Source organism: Mytilus edulis, chromosome 2 (genome assembly GCF_963676685.1).
Source record: "Mytilus edulis chromosome 2, xbMytEdul2.2, whole genome shotgun sequence".
Classification (NCBI taxonomy): Eukaryota; Metazoa; Mollusca; class Bivalvia; order Mytilida; family Mytilidae; genus Mytilus; species Mytilus edulis.
This window is the reverse complement of record NC_092345.1, coordinates 86,213,667-86,234,883: the sequence shown is the minus strand read 5'-3', so window position 1 is coordinate 86,234,883 and position 21,217 is coordinate 86,213,667. Positions and strand designations below refer to the sequence as shown.

The following is a 21,217-nucleotide window of genomic DNA, read 5'->3' as shown; positions in this document are numbered from 1 at the left end:
AGTTATAAAACTCAAGTTATGAAGGCATTATAATTGTAAATATAAGTCCAGTCTCAAATCAGTGATCTTTCTTCAGATCTGTGTCCTTTGACATCATGTCACGCTTCAAATCTTAGTTCTTTTCTCAGATTTGTATATCTTGACTTCATGACAGTAGGTCTTTCGTAACATAGAATTGAGGCTTCACATAAATATGACGTTTACATATTTGAATGATAATAGGTGAAATTTAGGACCATATAAAAAAAAACTGAACATTTTGCTGCAAGTGATAATGAATCAAAAATATATATTTTTTTTTATGCATCTCAATGTTTGTGTTTTTTATTGGATTGACACAAACTCTGTTCAATAAATGAGTAAATAAAATCATGTAGAAACAGTTTTGATTTTAACATATAGTGCAATACTTGAAATTTTTTAGCCAGTTAAATGCAAGTTTGAGAATGTATTTTTTTAAGCTTTTTTTCAATATTCATGACTTCACAATACAATAAAGTGATCAGCTTGTATTTCTGGTTCAAAGATGATTTAAAACAGCTGATAATCTATAGATTTATAGGAGTAATGTTTAGGTGACACTGATTTACATCTTTGTGACATGTAGAACACAGTAACATATGTTTATCTATACATATTAAATGGTATGTAATACAGGTCAGGAACACCATCTGCATACATCATTATTCTTGGTGTAAGAAGGTTCTTTTTTTTCAATTTCAGAGAATAAAAAGTAGAAAAGCCAGCATGGAAGAATTACAAAGTTGCCATTCAGAAGCCCATACATTGTTATATGGGACAAATCCCCTTAACCGGCAGCGTCTAGATCCAAGCTTATTTGGTAAGATAGTATTTGAATGCTGTGAAAAATACTTCACTTAAATGGTTTATTTTGTAACTTATAAATCACAAGATATAAATAACTCTATCTCTATTTATTTTAACATGCTAGATGTTTTAATTCATTAGTGGAGGCAGGTACTTTGGTTCCTTATTTAGAAAGTTATAAGTAAAATGATATTATAAGCTAGCCAATATTTTGCTTATCATGATATTAACTACCATACACTGTAGGGCATTCAAAACATCAAGCAGAAAACATTATTTGTAATGGCATTTCAATCCTTGTTGTTAAACCATCTGAAAAATATCACAAACTGAAGATTGACATTTGTGTGCCTGTTTACTTTTATATTTTGAAAGACTATGGTACACTGTAAGACTCTCTATATGCTATTTCTTTTTCAGAAAACATGCGTTTCTTTTTGTTACCATGTGGAGGAATTGGTGTGGATTCCGATACAGTGTGGAATGAAATGCATACATACATAGCTGCCAGAACAGTAAGTGACAAACAATAAAGAGAGAGATTAAGATACAATTTTATAACTGTAAAAAACACAAAGGTTACATAGTTATGTCTTTTATTGATCATTAAATTGAGGTTTCTGTCATAAAAGCTTTTCTTTTTGTCAGTTTTAATCATGATTATGAAAAACTTTATTGAACATTTAATGTTCTCCGATGAGTCTTGTACTTCAAAGTACCAAAATAGTTTTGATCAGAATATCTAAATGACATTTAAAAGTAATAGGTCAATAAAAAATTACACTACCTACGTAAAATGCTAAGAATTAACGTCAACTTACAAATATATTTAGTTATTTTTATATTTGACCTTAAACAGAGTATTACGAGGAAAATGTTAAGGGCATGACATTAGTTTTGGTTTCTTCATTTATCAACTTGTATAAAGGCACAGCAGGAGTATCATATTAAGTTTCACAGATTAAAGCCTTCTAATGTCATTATGATTTATTTATTGTCCCTACGCAACACAATGCGTGGGACACATAAATCAGGTGTCTGTCCAACACGACTTGTAAGTGCTATTAAGTGTACAAATCCTGTCTGTTTTTTTACAGAACTTATACCATAGGTATATATCAACAATTTCTCAGTCAAATTTGAAAATCATTGATGATCTGCTGTTTTTAAGAGTTATGCCCCTTGGAAATATTAATTATATTTTTGTTATTGCCCTTGGACTGATAAAATATGTGCTACTTATGGACACTAATGGAACTCTGTTCTTTTGTTTGACAATGTTTCATTTTGAATAGCTTCAAAATTTCATTTTAGTTAATTTTAAAAACAAAAAGTGAAAATGCTTTTTTGTCTCCACTTCAACTTCTGTCCCATAGGGATAGTGGTCTGGCAAAGGTGGCAACAGCAGTGTTGTTAACTTATTACTTAAAAATGCTTAATATTTCAGAAAGTAAGAGACATGGATGCTTCATACTTACATTAAAATGTTACTGTCTGTAACATGTTCATTGTCCTTGACCTGATTTACACATTAAGTGACTGCTTGGAAACAGTTAAGATTTTTGAAATGCTAATTTCTCTCTTGTTCATATTATGAGTATTAGGATATCCATATTTAATTTGTGTTCAACTTGCAAGGTCCTCATGCTAGTTAGACAGTTTTCACTTGACCTCCACCTCATTTCATGGATCAGTGAACAAGGTTAAGTTTTCCAAGTCAAATCAATATCTCAGAAACTATAAGCAGCAGGTCTTCTATATTTGGTGTATGTAATGATTGTACTTTTCCAAATGTCAAGTGTCATCTGCCCATGACCTCAATTTCATGGTTCATTGGACAATGTTTGGTTTTTGTAGTTTGATCTCTTTCTCAGATATAATAAGCAATAGGTCAATTATATTCTCTGTGTGGAACAATTGTAGGGTGTACATGTATGTCTGACAGGGTTCATATGACCTTGACCTCATTATCATGGTTATTTGATCAATATAAGATTTATGATTTGATCTATTTCTCAGGTACTATAAGCAATATGACTTCCTTATTTGGTGTATGGAATTATTCTAAAATGTACATGTCTGTCTGGCATGGTTCATCATTTTCATAGAACATTGATAATGTTAAGTTTATATGATACTTTGTAGTGAAATTTCATATTACAGACTTTCAACATGAAAGCAATGATCAGTAAAGCAGGTGAGACATTTCAGCATGTGCACTTTAGTTAATCTAAAGTATATATAAAGTGTCTGTGAGGATAACTACACTATGTTCTAGTCATATACTTCTTTAAAATGATTGAATGTGAAATAAGTCTTTTTAACATTACTGAAAAAGATTAGCAGGTAATTTATGCTAATGTTTGGTAATCTATCCCTTTCTAGGATTATTTTAGCTTATAATTGGAGTCAATAAGACATAATAATAAAAGGTTAATGGCCTGATGAGACAAACTTCTATTTTCTGTTTTGTTTTCTGGGGGCCTAGTGAGGGAAACAGTCTCATTATGACCTCTTTTATCTGTTCTTGTTTATAGGGTCAGGTGAGAAAAGCAGTCTCATTTGGACCTCTAATATCTGTTCTTGTTTAGAGGCCCTGGTTAGGGAAACAGTCTCATTATGACCTCTTTTATCTGCTCTTGTTTATAGGGCCTGGTGAGAAGAGCAGTCTCATTTGGACCACTATTTTATGTTTTTGTATACAGGGCCTACTGTGGAAAACTGTCTTATTTGGATCTCTATTATCTGTTCTTGTTTACAGGGCTCTTGAGTGAACAGGCTCATTAGGACCTCTGTTATCTGTTCTTGTTTACAGGGCTCTTGGGTGAACAGGCTCATTAGGATCTCTATTATCTGTTCTTGTTTACAGGGCTCTTGAGTGAACAGGCTCATTAGGATCTCTATTATCTGTTCTTGTTTACAGGGCTCTTGAGTGAACAGGCTCATTAGGATCTCTATTATCTGTTCTTGTTTACAGGGCTCTTGAGTGAACAGGCTCATTAGGACCTCTGTTATCTGTTCTTGTTTACAGGGCTCTTGAGTGAACAGGCTCATTAGGATCTCTATTATCTGTTCTTGTTTACAGGGCTCTTGGGTGAACAGGCTCATTAGGATCTCTATTATCTGTTCTTGTTTACAGGGCTCTTGGGTGAACAGGCTCATTAGGACCTCTATTATCTGTTCTTGTTTATAGGGCCTGGTGAGATAAGCAGTCTCATTTGGACCTCTATTTTCTGTTTTGTTTTCTTAGACCTATTGAGTGAACAACCTCATTTGGACTTCTATTTTCTGATCTTGTTTATAGGGCCTGGTCAGAAAAACATTGGTCTCATTTGGGCCTCAATTTCCTGGGTTATTTTTTTTATTTGAATGAAGTAGTGACCTCAATACTGTCTGCAAATCAATACTTTTATAAACACTCCAGTGGTAACATAAAACTTGTAAGTTTAATCATTCAAGTAACACCTGTTCATAATACTAAAACAGTAGGAAATAAATAATGTATGTTACCTTGGAAACAGATAAATTGAGGTAAACAGAAAATTGCTTGTTTATGTAATTTCAATTAATACTTCAGAAAAGTAATATCAGATTATAAAAAAAGACTTAATTATGTAATGATGATTTTAACCATATGAATAAGATACAAGGGAATGGTGTAAATGTCTGTAAAATAAATTGAATCTAGATGTCCTCACAATTGTTTACGTTTTAACGGCTATTTTTACCTGTATAGATACAAACCATTCACAGACTTACATTTTGCTAATTTGGTATATTATAGTAGTCAGAACTAGCTAAAACTGTTGTAATTAAGTATCATAAAGTATTAATAAAAATAGATGTGGGAAAACAATTAGAGAAACCCAACAACACAATCAAACAATGTTCACTTGTTCATTTATTTTCTTTATTCAAAGTGCGAACAAGGTTTATGCACTAGTTCAATCCCAGTTTGATGAAAGCTGTTACTAAAGTTGTTCAGGTACTTATTGAATATCAATTTTAACATTATAGAAAATCCAATATCAATTTAACATGATAAAAAACTGTTACATTTCAATGGGTATGCAAGAAATTAAAAAGGAAAAAAGCCGTTAACCTTCATGCATATAGTTGTTTTTATGTAAAAATCATTTAATTTGTTTTTCCATTAATTCATGCAACACTGGCTGTAGTATTGTGCATATTCAAACCATTCATAAAATTGTATATATATAATGTCAGTTACCTTGTATGACAATTAGTAAACCTTTCAGGATTAGTCTGGTTATGGACCAAGAAGTGAACAAATTTAGTATAACAATTATAATCCCAATAGTGCCCCTTTTTCCAACCTCAATGAAACTTGGTGTTAAAAATTAAAAAATGTTTTTTGTTTTTTGATTTTTTTAAAACCTTGAGGGAGGGAAAGATAAAAGACCCAAAAATGATCTGCACAAATAATAGGTCCTTAGAGCCATATGAGGGTTCACAATAACCTCACCAGCAGGGCTTTTTGAATGGATCAACTTCAAAAGGCTCGCCTCAGACTTTTTGCCAGATTCATTACCTAGCTACCACTTTCTAGTGTTATCTATGACTTTGCCTAACATGTATATAAATATGAATTGCCACATCCTTACATCATCTCAGACCATACATTCTGTTAATTCAGAAATGATTGCCACATCCTTACATCATCTCAGGCCATACATTCTGTTAATACAGAAATGATTGCCTGCATTTCATAGTGCAATTTTAGACTAAAATGCAATTTTTTAATTTTTGCGACATTGTGAAAATACTGTTTAATTCATATAAAAAATTTCAAAATGCGAGTTTTAATTACTGCAATTATAACCCTATCGCATTTTTCACAATTATTCCTGAATTTACAATAATACATTATACATTAATGGTGTTGATTAGTAAATGATATTTACAAGGACAAATATGGATGACGTCAGCTGATATAGACGTAATAAGAATAGGAAAAAACAAATACTTATGTTGAGCTTGTTTACTGATTTTCTAACAAACAGTATTGATCTATAGTTATAACACCTGTTAAGTAAACATCTGTAGTCTAATTGATTTATACAAAGGACAGGTCATCAGATATCATATTGTTTCCGGTAAAATAAGAAGACAATTATAATGGTGTTAATGGGTTTTATTACACATTTTACCTACTGATACATTACGACAGGATGACTATTTTAATCATCACATGTAAACCTAACTTGTACATGTTATATAATTTAGTTGAAATAAAATTGTATTTGTCGCTGCATTTTAAAATAACTTGTTTAACCATGATTTAAATGGGGAATAGGTGTGGGGACTGATATAATTGTATTGGAAAAATTATGAAAGTACATAACAAAAAAGTAATGAATTCAAGCTGTTGCGTAGACATTTAATAAGCAGATTTAACCAATATTATACCGTTGACAGTGGCGGATCCAGAATTTTTCAAAAAGGGGGGTCACTCTAGTCATGCTTTAGTGATTCCGTATATAATCAACCAAATTTTTCCCACGAAAGGAGGGGCCAGGCCCCCCTGGATCCACCTATGGCTGTCTGGACAAGCAATGTAGGCAGTACTGTTGCCTATAATTGCTAACATCCACTTCATTTGAATTTGGTGGGTAGCTATGTTTCGGGGCCAGCTGAGGGACGACTCTGGTTGCGGACGTTTCTCGCTACATTGAGGACCAATTGGTGGCCTTCAGCTTTTGTCTGCTCTATGGTTGGGTTGTTGTCGCTTTGACACATTCCCCATTTCCATTCTCAATTTTATACCACATCTCTATTGAGTGGACAGCTAATGATATTGGAATACGTTGCAAAATGAAACTGTTTGCTGAATATGTAATGACCAAATTTAACCAACAATATCAAATTAAGCTGTTTGATTGGCATGCAACCATCAGTTTAAAATAATATAAATGGCTAGACATCCAATGACCTGATTTAAACATCAGTGTCAAGTTAAGATGTTGGCTTGACAGTCTATTTGTCGATTTAACCAACAGTGTAAGATTAAGCTGTTGTCTGGACAGTCAATGATCAGATTTTACTACAAAGAGAGCTCATTAGTTTTGTGCATTCTTTCCATTCATCATATGATAAACAGTATTTCTCTAACTGATTTTATTGTAGGACTTTCTTTGATGATATGAATAAAGTTTTGTTTATGTTTCAGGCTGTTGGCTGTGTTGTAGACTTGTCATTAAAGGTGGCAGCACGGGAACTGAAGGTAAGTTGTTCGATGGATCCATACAGCTCATGTTGATAAAACTTGACAGCCTAAATGATAGAATAGAAGTTGCTGTAAAGGATTGTTATCCCATTTAGTTTCTTATTTGTTACCATTCATTATAAATGAAAAGAAAAAAGTTGCTACCCTTTGAATATTCTTTTATATTGAGATTAATCGGGTTTTATTTGCAGTGTTTTTCAGTAATGCAATAAGAAGAATGATTTAGAAAGTAGCAAGTTGATTACAGTGTACATTATTGATAATGATTGTATATTTCTCTCTATGTTTTAATTGTGTTTTGATATTATTGTAGAATGGTTTTGCTGTTGTGCGGCCACCTGGTCATCATGCAGAATCACACCAACCAATGTAAGTACATACTAGCATTATACATGTTGTTTTACTCAGAATACATTGTTTACAAAATATACATATTTCATATGCCCTTTCAACTTAAAAATAAGACCTTGTTTTCAATCTGTGAGAAACACTGGTCACTATTGTACAAATAAAAATAAATGTGGTATACTGTACTATGGATTCATTATTATTCGTTAAATACCATTTTTCTTTGATTTGATTTTGTTGGTACAGGGAAAACATGAATTAAATTTTAAACAAATTACAAATGTCCATATAAAAATAATTGCTGACTAAAGCAAAACCATAAAATCAATTTTTTATGAAAATGGAACAATTCTCGAAAATTGGTACCCACAAAAAATGAAAGTTACAAAAGAAGATGAGTACTGTTAATTATGAAGTTACAAGCTTGTTATTTTAATTCAATAGTCTTTAAAATTGGAACATTCCAAACAAATAATGTAGATGATCTTCTATAATAAGGAGATGAACCTTGAATATTAAAGTCGAAGGTAAGTTATGCTGAAATAGATATAATTTTAAACTGTACAAGATTGTTGGGGGATGATGCTTTGAGTGAAATGGTATTGTTTATCTTGCAGGGGATTCTGTTATTTCAACTCAGTTGCCATTGCAGCTAAACAATTGAGAGAAAAGATGAAGTTAGAAAAGATATTGATTGTTGATTGGGTAAGTGTTAAGTAATTTGTTGAATGTTTTATTGTCCCATGTGCAACCAGGCATCTGTCTGTCAATGGTCAACATGTTGGACAATAACTCAAAAACACTGAAACCAGTGAATTATTTATATCTATTGACTTTAGCTCAATTTTGATTTTTATAAATTTTAGAATTTTATGTTTCACAGTTATGGGGTTTTATTCATTCAAAAAGGAGGATTTTCTAGATTTCGGACCATTACTAAAAGATGCTTTGTGCAGTTTTCAACTTTGGTGAATTGTTATTTTATATATGTTATTAATATCTATAAAATAATCACCATTTAGTTACATATATATAATAAAGAGTATATGATATGGCTTTTTCATTTTCACATATGATATTTTCTACTTGTTTTAGGATGTACATCATGGTAATTCAACGCAGCAGATATTTTATGATGACCCAAGTGTACTGTACATATCTATACACCGTCATGACAGTGGTAACTTTTTCCCAGGAACAGGATCAATTGAAGAATGTGGACAAAATAAAGGTCAAGGTTACAATGTGAACATTGCATTTGGAGGGTTGTTGACACCACCAATGGGTGATGCTGAATACTTAGCAGCATTTAGGTAAGCTAACACCACCAATGGGTGATGCTGAATACTTAGCAGCATTTAGGTAAGCTAACACCACCAATGGGTGATGCTGAATACTTAGCATCATTTAGGTAAGCTAACACCACCAATGGGTGATGCTGAATACTTAGCAGCATTTAGGTAAGCTAACACCACCAATGGGTGATGCTGAATACTTAGCAGCATTTAGGTAGGCATACTGAAGCAAGATGTGATGGCAGTCAGAAATCATTTCATCAATGTTCATTCATTTAAGTGTTTGTGAGGTAGAAACTATTTTCGGTGTCGCCTTGCTTTCATAAAGCATTCTGATTAACTAAAGTATAATACTTTAGTTAGATGGTTATAATGGATAAACCTATCAAGTTTAAATTTATTTCCATGAATCTTTAGTAACAGGTTGAATGTGTTTTTTGAATTCTTCCTTTGTATAAATTTAATACTTCAAAACCAGCTTTCAAAAGAGTTAAAAATATTCAATGGCATGTTTAAGAATTACAGATGCAATGGATTCACTTGCTAAACATTTAAAAATGCTGACTGAATAGGACATAATTTTGATGCATTACAATTTGTTACTTTTGTGAAACTATTTCTGTAGTTATGATTATAAACAGAGCTGAATCAGGGCTCCCAAAAAATATTTGAGCCAGCCGGACATTTTATATCTGATCCCGATTTTAATCCCTTAAGACTTAGTCACAAAAGGCAATTATGGTAATCAGATGGCCATTCCAATGATTGACATTAGATTAAAAAAAACAATTTTAAACTTTACTTTGATATAAATTTGATGTTCAGATGTAAACTGTTAAATTGGCAGTGCATCATTCAAAGTGTGCACATCACCGTGCTCATATCTCCCTAAGACTCTTTATTTGTGCAAAATGACATTGTCAAAAACTTTACTTTTGTTTTTAAAATCACATTTTTCTATATCCGGATGTTGACTTGACAATGGTAAAACATGGACCATAAACGGATACGTAAAATCCGTGTACGTTTACAAAGCACGACTGAGTAAAGAAGCTCTTTCCACGTTATTTCTTCAACAAAATACTTGAAATGATAGTTAGATACAAGTATCAATGATAATTTTAGCATTTTTGAAGAAATGTAGGATGCATAAATAAATTTCCCATCTGTGCACATGCGCACACATGTTCTGGTTCATACAATGTAGTTTTGACGATTTTTCATTTAAAACCTTTTTTAATTTTGCATCAAATTATGTTGATAAACTAATTTCTTATAATTTTAATCTTTTGGACTAAATCAATTGTAAATGTAAGAAAATAATTATGAATAGACTGATCAATTCATATGATGTCCGGTACTGAAAATAGTTTACCTGTCACCTGAACAGGTAGATTTCAGCTGTCCAACAACTAATTAGCCTTGATTAAAATTATAAAGTATTAAAGAAGGGGTTGTTTTGATAGTAATTAATCATCATGTCACTTTTATGACCGGAAATGTGTGGATGTTAAAGGCAAAAGGTTGGGTCAAAAAGATCGTGAATTTATGTTAAAATGACCGAAAAAGCATTGAAAACTAAAAAGTAGATGACCGTTTCATGCTTTGTCCAGCCGGACTTTTACCGGACATTATACAAATGACTGGAATATATGACCGTTTTGGAAGCCCTGAGCTGAATTCCTCTCTTTAAAATAGTTTACTCAAGAAAGATAAAGTTTGTTAAATACAATTTGTTTATTTTTCAGAACCATTATAATGCCCATTGCCAGAGAATTTCGTCCAGAAGCTGTATTAGTTTCATCTGGATTTGATGCAGCAATGGGCCATCCTGCTCCTCTTGGTGGATACCAGGTCTCACCTGCCTGTATGTTATATTTATTTGTGTCATATTTTCAGCTCTTTTCTGGAATTCAGTAGTACTGTGTTCTTTCAAGTTATGGATTCATTTTGGGGGTAAAGATGACTTTTGTCCCCACTTTTTCTCTCTAAAAAATATCTCTTTAAGCATAAAATGATCCACAAAAGTTTTGCCTTGATGTTTAAAAGTATTTTTCTCTTACCCTCCCCTTTCTTCAAACCCTGAATCATCATTTGGTTTTGCATTTCAAGCGTTAAGGGATATTATTGAAAGTAGGACCTAATTTAAGTAATAGTTACATATTTATATTGTTATTGAAATGTTACCAATAACTTTATAGGTGTAAAGTGTCATGATAATAGATGTTCAATGACCAGGTTCAGATTATATCACTAGTCTGACTAGAAACAGTTTATAGCTACAGTCAAATAAGGGAAATAACTCTGTTCACAAAGTTATATTAGGGGTACATTGTAGGAGATATGTGATAAACTTGTATTATTTCATTTGGACAATATTGGAAATAAAAACTAAAAAACCTTTTTTTAACTTACAATTAAATGTAAATTTTTATATATATGATGCAAACATGACTAACGTTCTGTATTGAGGATAATGGTTGATCGATTATTGTATGATTAGAAAAAATATAAGTTAACCAACACCTGAAATCGTGATTGTGCGGTAGGGTATTGTTTGATTAGTGTAAAATGTCTATATCTGCACGAGAGCCCTTTGAGGATTAAGAAAATATATATATTTCTAAAGTATTTTGGTCATTGTTGAAGACATGATTGTTAGGGTCATTGTTCAAACTTTCAAATTGGTACCAGAGGTCTTGTAAATACTAAGAGATGTACAGCAAACAGTACTTAAAGGGGGCAGCTTAAAATTGAAATGGTTTTATTGAATTAAAATTGTGATTTCAACAGTAATCCAACCTGCTACTTTTAAGATTCTGAGACAAAAATAATATATTTAAACTTGAAGTTTCAATTGGTTAAATAAATGAATATTTCTGAAATACAATTTGTAAACATTTAATTGTGTATTTTTTCAAGGTTATGGTCACATGACAAGAGAGCTAATGTCATTGGCTGATGGTAAGATTGTATTAGCATTGGAAGGAGGATATGAGTTGACTGCCATCAGTGATGCAGCTGAGATGTGTGTCAAGGCATTATCTGGAGATGAGGTTTGTTTATCTAACATTTTCTTATTTTTAACAGTTTGTTTAACCTGTCCAAAAAAATGTATGGATATTTGATATTCATATTCATGATAATTTTCACAGTATTGAAACTTATTAAAATTATGTTGAAAATTTAATATTAATGATAATTAAGCCATTAAAATTATGTTGAAAATTTAATATTAATAATAATTAAGCCATTAGAATTATTTTGAAAATTTAATATAAATAATAATTTTAAGCCATCATATGTTTGTATCTTGGAACTATTGCGTTACATTACCTATATTTACTAATACTGTAATGTTTTATTTTATAGTTACCTTCAGTTCAGGAGGGAGAACTGCAGAGACCATCATGTGCCCCAGCCTTAGAAACTTTTGAAGAAGTTTTGAAAACTCAGGGTACGCAATTTATATAAATTTTACCTTAAATTATCATAGGAATGACTTTAATATTTTTTCTGTCTATGAAGAAATAACATAAAAAATCTGGTGCACACTGAATAACGCGTGTAGAGGGTTCTTTAAAGTGTGCACCACATTTTTTATGTTATTTCGAATAGACAGAAAAATATTACAGTCGTTTCTTATAATTTAATTCTTAATTCTATTTTAAACTGGAGTAAATCATATAAGAACGTTGATGACGTCACAGTCACATGACAAAATTATGTCTATGGGCTGATAAACAAAAGTACGTCAGCCAATCACAAGACATGTTACATCCAAAATTAAATTTATATTGAAATAATAGGGAAATCTTAACAAAAATTGGCTTAAAAATGTTTATGTATTGGATTCCTCATCAGAGAACTCATTTTGTCTTATATACAATCATATGTTGATTAAGCACTAGACTCTTTAACTTTAAGATGATACGGAATTCATTGTTTAACTGTTAATACTCTTTTAGTAATCAGATACTACAAATTTTCAGTAATCATATGATTCTTTTTATGCCCCACCTACGATAGTAGAGGGGCATTATGTTTTCTGGTCTGTGCGTCCGTTTGTCTATTCGTCCGTCCGTCTGTCCCGCTTCAGGTTAAAGTTTTTGGTCAAGGTAGTTTTTGATGAAGTTGAAGTCCAATCAACTTCAAACTTAGTACACATGTTCCCTATGATATGATCTTTCTAATTTTAATGCCAAATTAGAGTTTTTATCCCAATGTCACGGTCCACTGAACATAGAAAATGAAAGTGCGAGTGGGGCATTCGTGTACTGAGGACACATTCTTGTTCTATATAATTTACATACAATCTCGAAACAAACGATACTAGAGGTGAAAAAACATGCATATGCAGAAGGCTAGAGTTCATTAGCATTGATTTTATATTGATTTTTGTTTATTTTGATTTTTTTACTGAAGTCTTCATATAAAAATAATAAAGGGAGACAATGTCCATACTTCCCTCTAGGTCTACGAAGCTCTTTGGTTCGTATTTTGGCATAATCATGGGTTTTGAGATGTGTGCAGTTTTGTGTAGTTAATATTAATGTACCTGAATAAAAAATATTATTTGTTTCATTTCTAGCTAAATATTGGCCTGTAGTACAAAAGTACCTGGGAACAATACAGTATTCATTGATGGAGGCTCAGAAAAGAGAAATGGAGGAGGCTGATACTGTGTCTGCGTTAGCTTCTTTGTCTATGGTGGCAGGAAAGAGAAGGTATAATATTTATAGGAGAAAACTTATTCAAGACATGTCCTCCATAGGACTTACTTACTTACTTAGTCCTTGTTATGCCTTTTGGCACATAGGGCAAGGAACATGAAAATATGTAGGGGTATAACTGGTATTGTTTTTATCAATCACAATGCTTCTTTTAGATCTGGTTCAGTAACAAAATGTATTGTAAAGTGTTTGACTTAATACTGAAAAAATAGAGAGAAAAAAAAACACAATTGCATGTACATACTGAAAAAAAAGAGAAAACAAAACACAATTGCATGTATAATTTGGTACTTATCTTAAAAGCGAATGCCACAGAGGGACGGCTATACATTTTACCTTATTTAAAATACATTTTTTTCCAGGTTGGAATTAGAAACAAATTATTATTATAGAAAGGAAAAATTGTTGTAAAAATGTTCAAATCTTTGACAGTATAACTTTGTACTAGTTTTAAGGAGTTTACTACTTGCTTCTCTCTTTTTTTCAGTAGTTCTTTTGAACAATCAGAGCCAATGGAAGAAGGTGAGTCATAAGATGCCATGGAATACTTCAGAAGTTGAGAGAGTACGGCAATGGGTTGTGCCACTTAAGAATAAAGATATGTTGGTGCAATGAGAAACTGTCTGTGCATTAGTGATAGGTTAACAGATTCGGGACTGTAATTACTAGATTGTGTAATGATGGAGATGTGTTATGTTCCTTTTAATACTTGTTCAATTACATGCCTTTTGAGTGAGAGGACCACTTCAAAATAAACCAGTGATTTTTTCTTGTGTCTCTTTTGTAATTTTGATATTAAACTTAGTGTATGACTTTAGATGTCCAATGGAGTTTGTATATAATATTGAGATGTAGATCCCAAGTGTACAGCCTTAGTGCAATATGTAACTGTGATAGCTTTCAGTGTGTGTAGGAACCGTTCATAGAGTTGTTCCCCTTGATAGTTTGCAAAGCTACTTCCTTTACTGGAAAGAAAATGTTTTCCTTTCACTTGTCACTAAATTGATTTTTGTTGTATAAATTATACATACAATTTGAATTTATAATTGGAATTGGGTCACAATAATTGTTATATAAAGCAATCTGTGTCCGTATGTTTGTTAGGGGTAAGTTGTTGTTTGTTTGTCTGACTGCTTATACATGTGGTCATATTGTTTTAAGTCTGCTGGACAGAAGAATGTTAACACTAAAGAACAAAGGATTACATTTCAAGGGTTTCCATGCCAAATTTGTTGATGGTTTTTATGTTTGTTATATAATTGAGAAGAATATATTTTGTGTTGTTTTCTTCATGGAAATTTTAAAAATTGTTCATGTATAAAGTTGTAAAATTCTATATTTATCATTTATTGTTCTGTAATATATTATGTATACATATTTTTTAAAGATTGTTTGATCCTTGTGGTTATCAAATATGTTCCTGTTTTAATTAAACCATTGTTACAAAGTATTTTTTTTTTGTAACAATAAGATTTGAAATTATGTGAAATTGTCAATTGGACGTTGAAAATTAATGTTCATTATTTGATCATTGAAGTTTTCTTTTTATATTATATATATATATATATATGAGAGCACATATCTTTTTAGTGAAAAACTTGTTTATTTTAAAAATGACACTGAAGTAATATTTTTCCTTCTTAAACTACCAAAAATGATACGATAGGAGACAATGTACTAAGTGTGAATTTTAGGAATTTATTGAATATTGTTTTTGATACATTTAAAGGTCCTTTTATATTTTATTTAATACATCTAGGAACTTAATTGTCAATGATTTTATAGAAACTTTGATTCATAATTTTGGCAATTGAGGAATCAAGTTTGTTTTTAGGTGAGTTTTTAAAGTCGTAGTGAAAATGTATACAAAATGTAAAAGATAAGAAATTTGTAGAATTTGTTGGAAATGTCACAATGAAAAGTTTTCTTTAATGGTATAATTAAATCAGGAATGATTTGTATGAGAAAGGAGGAGGAGATACTGATGATTGACAGGTAGATAGGTGGAGTCAAGGGTATAATTACTTCTACCCTGATGATAATTTTTTGTTAATTTTTAAACAGAACCCTGACCAAATTCATAATTATTGTTGAAAACCTTTGTGGCCATAATTTAAATGTCAGTGTGCAAGATCAGCTTTTGTGAATAAGTTGTTTTAATGCATAGTGAATCAGCATTGCTTTTAGTTGTAAATGTCTAAATCAATATTTGATTCCATTTCAGTCATAATTAATGTAAAATTGTCTACGGAAATTACTGTATCACAAGTATAAAACTTATAAGTTAAAACAGAGATTCACCTGAAATAATTTCTACTGATACTAGGTTGTACAATGTTAACATTTAGATTTTAGGCGGAAAGCAGCAGGCATTTGTATATCAGTGTATGTCAGTAGAAATGTCTGTTCATTTGTTCTACCTTACTGGTTAGACTAACAGTCTGGTTCATTTCTCAGAATCTTGTTGCACTTATCATATATCATTTTTTTTTGTTATTCTCATCTTTACTTCGGTTTAAGTTCTATATTAAGGTCAATTTTCCAGAAATTTATGGTAATATATTTATGACCTTCATCACAACTTTTATTTGGAGTCTACCATTGCTCCAGTTGTTTTGTAACATACCAATATAATAAAATGATCTAATATTCAGTGATCTTATTGTACAAACTGTTCAGCTATCCCTTTCTTCTAGATTAAGTCAGGGTATTCAAGTCTTACACATTATGTTATAAGTGTTCAAGGAATGAACTTCACATCAGACAGATCCTGCATTAAAAATGTCAATAACACATCATGTTAATCTTCTTTTATACTCATCATACATTGCTACTGTACTTTTAAATTTACATCTTGTATTTTTATAAGCTTCCACACTTTTTCTTGACAACATGTTAATGGTATTGTGTTTTTGTGGATATTTTTACATTATTATGTCATTTAGCTGTCATATGTAAAACTGATGTATCCTTGCCCTCACTAAAAGTGAATCTGCTTTTTTGCTTTGTACATAAAGCATTTGGCACAAATTATCTAGTCGCACAGTAAGACATATATTCTCATGAATGTATTTCATTATTAAATTTAATACTCCAAATTGACTTAACATGATCTGGTAACCAGTTATTTTTTGGATGTCCAATAGCAACAATTGGCAGAAGATGTCTAGATAAGTTTTTGAAAGATACATTTAAAATCTTTTTTATAAAGGAGTTTAATTTTTTTTTTATATAAATTCTTGATCTTTTTTCATAATTATCAGTTTTTTGTAACAGTGTAATATATATTGTTTCCAGAATTTAGGCACTGTCAGGTATACAGTGCCACAAAAACATGTATAGATCTAGAAGAAATTATTTTTATATGATGTTTCTTCTTTTTTGAAATTTTAATAAGCAAATTTTTACAGCTAATTTGAACTTAGTTGTTAAATTGTTGATTTATATTGTGAACTTTACCTTATTATTATAACTAATGTTAAGCAAAAAAATAACTCAAGCAGTGAAAGATTTATATTTGGTTGTTTGTGATTGAAAATTTTGTTCCTATCAATAATTTTCCTTGTAAGTTCATAGAAATCATCAACATTTAGTTGTCAAAATCTAAAGTGATCAGAAAACCATATCATTCATGTCAGAATTCAGTTTTTTTGCAGCATAAAATATCTCACAGTTTATAATCACAAACCATTTGGCATTCATTTCATGTTACCATAGCATTGATTGGTCATGTGATCGGTCAAATGCTGATGGACGAAGTTGTATTTTTCATTATTTGCTTGTAAAGCAGGTTACGTTAACCATATATAATTTTCTGTTGTTGGTAAAGTAGTGCTACTATTAAATATTATATATCTTTTTATTTGTTTTAGTAGACAATACGATCTTCTTTCTTGTAAAAAAAAATCTTTGTCAAATTTGTGAAGTAAATTTTGTTGACTACTGTATAGTTTTTGTTGTATCATTTAATTGGCCATCATGGTATTTTTGTAAGGACAGGGAGTTTCTGTGATATATATATATAAGGTGACATACAACAACACAGCTGGATATATATATATAGCTGTGTTGTTGTATGTCACCTTTTACTAATTGCTTGTCCTGTCCTCATATTTTTTCATTTTTTCTTGTAAAAAATACAACAAAGTATGAGGTGGACCTAGTCTTCAAAATAAAGATTAAGAGGTATAAAAGGAAGATATTATTGCATGTGTTTTCCCAAATATTTTTGGATAATAGATTTGTGTTTCCTCCTGTGCTGAATAGTACGAATAAGATCTGCCCTTGTTATCCATAAAGGATTTTGATATAATTTGTTTCCAAAAGAGTACTATCATAAGATGAAAAGCCAATGCTGATTGAAACAGTTTCTAGCACTTATGGCATTTAGTAAATTTAAAGATCTTAATGTCTTACATTTAATTAAAATAACAATAATTAGAGGGTTATATTTATCTACATGAGTCCCAAAGGATGTGAATGTAGGTTACTGTAAAGTCTGCAATAATGAGTGAAACCCACAAGGTATAGTAAGCAATAAAAAGTAAAATCACAAAAAACTGAACTTTGAGGAAAAAATTCAAAAAGTAAAATCCCCAATCAAATGGCAAAATCTAATCCTCAAACACTTCAAACGAATGGATAACAACTGTCTTATTCCTGACTTGGTACAGGCATTTTATTATGTAGAAAATGCTGTGATAAACCTGGTCATATAGCTAGCTAAACCCCTCACTTGTATAACAGTTGCATACCATTCCATTTTATTGACAACGATGTGTGAACCAAACATACAGACATAATAGGTATAAATGTAGAGCAGTCAACATTGTGTTATTATTAGCTTAATCACTATAAAAACAAACAAATATATATATATATATATATATATATAAAAAAAACTATACCATGGCACAACATTACAATGACAGGATTTATAAGTATAGAAAAAAATACCAGCATGACAAAATGTGAAAAAAATCAAAAAGGAAATATTTACAACACCCAAGGACAACCACTGAACTATCATTGGGGACAGGCACATAGAGAATTCTGTGAGGTTAAAGCTAAATTGTATATGTATCTATCATCCCTTCCTAACTTGGGACATTGGTGTAAAAGGACAAAATAAAAAATAAAAAGCAGATCATCAAAAAACACAAACGAAATAAGTAAAAGAAAAAGGAAAAGTACCTATCTAAGAATACGTGCAGTTCTGGAAGATAGTTCAAAGTCCCCTGCAAACTACAGGTAATGAATAAATCATGTCTTCCCAGACTAAAATATCATTGAGTACACAGTCAGTGGATGTTTGGTAACGAAGACACCATCAACAGTCTGAGGAAAGCATGACGGAACAGAATGTGAACCGAGGATTCTTAACAATTCGCTATCTAATCAAAATAAAGACATAAACAAGTCAAATGCTCGAAAGCAGTTAAACAACTGTCGAACAAATTTGTATCTATTTCTCTTCTTCTATTTGCTGCATGTTACACAAAAACTTGTGAATTCCAGGTAAGTTGATGAAAGTTTTCTAAACAATTGGCAATCTAATAAAAAAAGAACTAGGTCATAGTTGTCTTTTGACATTGTTTTACATTGTGTCGTAGATCAAATGTATTCGTTCAGTGTATGTTTACTTGTTTTCTATATGTTGTTTTGATTGAGTTACACCATAAAATATTAATTGAAATAGCTTGTGTTTCTATGTCGTCATGTTACTCTACTGCTCCAGGTTAGAATGAAGGTTGGTGCCTGTTGAAACGTTGAAACCGGCAGCATTTCAGGCCTTTGGACCTCTCCTAAGTCTGGAACCTGATGTTCAGTTGTTTTCGTTTGTTAAATGGTTCATAAATGTTTCTCGTTTCTCGTTACTTATATAGGGAAAACGGTAGTATTACATTTTCCCAGCCTTAGGTTGGCCTTTTGTGTACCCAAGGCAGGTGAAGGAAGTCAAATTAGGAGCGCTGTGATTGGATATAAGGGTACAATATATGTTTTTAATTATCTATGAATAACTGCAGTGTGTAAATTTACAATATAATTTAAAATCTATTGAAATATTTTCTAGAGAATTATTCGAAAAGGCTTCCAAAATTTAAAAAAATTGTAAAATGACGGTGGGCATGGATAACATTAACAAGCTCCGTTGGAAATTGGTCATGATACTATTTGGCTTTAATTTTTAAAATAGATTAATAATGTACTAACACCACACATAACTGTTTTCTCCAGGTTTTTATTATAAAAAGTGGTAAATTTAGGAATTGTAAGTATTGTCGCCTATAGCAGAATAAATAGTACCGTTTTCCCTATAAATTAGACCGTTGGTTTTCCTATTTGGACTGTTTTACTCTAGTCATTTTGGGGCCCTTTGAAGCTTGTTGTTCTGTGAGAGCAAAGGCTCTGTGTTGAAAGCCTTTCTTTGACCTATACTGGTTTACTTTCACACATTGTGACTTTGATGGAGAGCTGTCTCATACCACATCTTCTCATTTCTACTTACCGTATTCTCGATAGCATTTGAACAACTGACACAAACATTAGCTATTCATCAAATTATACTTCTGGTTTCATATAAAAGTGAGGTTCCTAAATGGAACGTTTCAAAGACAATAATAATCAAAAACCAAGGAGTAAACAAAGACTCGTAAAACCAAAAGACATTTACATCAACAGTTAAAAATAATAAGTAAGAAACAACACGAACTCCACTAAAAACCGGGAGTAAAATCAGGTGCTCCGGAAGGGTAAGCATTTCCTACACCGTATACGGCATCCGTCGTGTTATTTCTTTGTTCAGTTCGGTAATATTAGAAGGTTAATTATTATGACTGAGGAAGAATATCAGATATGATTTCTGACACACTTTTGTCATAATGGCCAATCAGCTGATGATGGCGACCGTAAAATTTCTTGAGTGATGACCTTAATTTGATTCATTCATAGCCCTGTCTAAGCAACTTTTGAGAAAGCAGTATTCTTCGTTCAACAAAATCAATGTACTTCGAGCTAGCTCTAGGGTAACGTATCAATTGAGACACATATACTCCATATGCTGGTGCTGCTGGGATGTTGCTACACAGAAATGGAAAGTTGACTATAGGAAAATTAAAATCATCGCGTTTGTCATAAATTTTGGTATTCAACCTACCATCCGTAGTCATTTCGACAAAAAAGGTCTAAATATGAAGCAGATTTATCTGTGTCGGTAGTTTTTTTTAATTTCAAGTTCACTTGGATATATTTAAATGTTAATTGGTGATCACTGAATCGATTATTATTAAGAGACAGTACATCATCAATATACCGAAAGACTGGGCTAATTTCTTTTCTCCTTTCTGTACAAGCCTCTGCTTCATAGGAATACAAAAACAAATCTGCAAGTAGAGGAGTGCAATTGGTACCCATTGGGATTACAATAGTCTGTTGGAAGACAAAACCTCCAAATTCAACAAATATGTTGTCAATTAAAAAGTCCAGCATGGCAGTGATATCCTCTTCGGTGTATTTTTTGCTTGACTCTATGATTTTTCACAAAGAAGCTGAATTCCTGCCCAAAACTAGATATTTAAAGCGTCTAGTGCCCTTTTTGTTAAAGAAACATAAGCTGACGAGTTCTTTCAGCCGAGCTTTAAGTTTATGTGGAATAGTGGTATAAAGTGTTGAAAAATCAAAGGTTTAAATGTTGGTACAATGTCAAACTCTGTGCATGATGACATTATAAATCTAGTCCGGTGATTACAATGAAATCAAATGTGTTA

General features: G+C 31.5%; 1 protein-coding gene across 12 annotated transcripts in view; it reads left to right on the top strand.

The window, feature by feature from the left end:
- Positions 1 to 17,398, top strand: part of LOC139513241 (histone deacetylase 4-like) — a 96,048-nt gene extending 78,650 nt beyond the window's left edge. For all 12 annotated transcript variants that reach the window (XM_071301560.1, XM_071301569.1, XM_071301567.1 and 9 more), the window contains 11 exons: positions 724 to 841; positions 1,249 to 1,343; positions 7,019 to 7,072; positions 7,389 to 7,444; positions 8,041 to 8,128; positions 8,519 to 8,736; positions 10,467 to 10,585; positions 11,641 to 11,774; positions 12,091 to 12,175; positions 13,310 to 13,445; positions 13,939 to 17,398. In XM_071301560.1, coding sequence (XP_071157661.1) covers positions 724 to 841; positions 1,249 to 1,343; positions 7,019 to 7,072; positions 7,389 to 7,444; positions 8,041 to 8,128; positions 8,519 to 8,736; positions 10,467 to 10,585; positions 11,641 to 11,774; positions 12,091 to 12,175; positions 13,310 to 13,445; positions 13,939 to 13,984 — 1,149 coding nt within the window. In that variant the 3' untranslated portion in view covers positions 13,985 to 17,398. The remainder of the gene's footprint in view (positions 1 to 723; positions 842 to 1,248; positions 1,344 to 7,018; positions 7,073 to 7,388; positions 7,445 to 8,040; positions 8,129 to 8,518; positions 8,737 to 10,466; positions 10,586 to 11,640; positions 11,775 to 12,090; positions 12,176 to 13,309; positions 13,446 to 13,938) is intronic.
- The last annotated feature ends 3,819 nt before the right edge of the window (positions 17,399 to 21,217 follow it).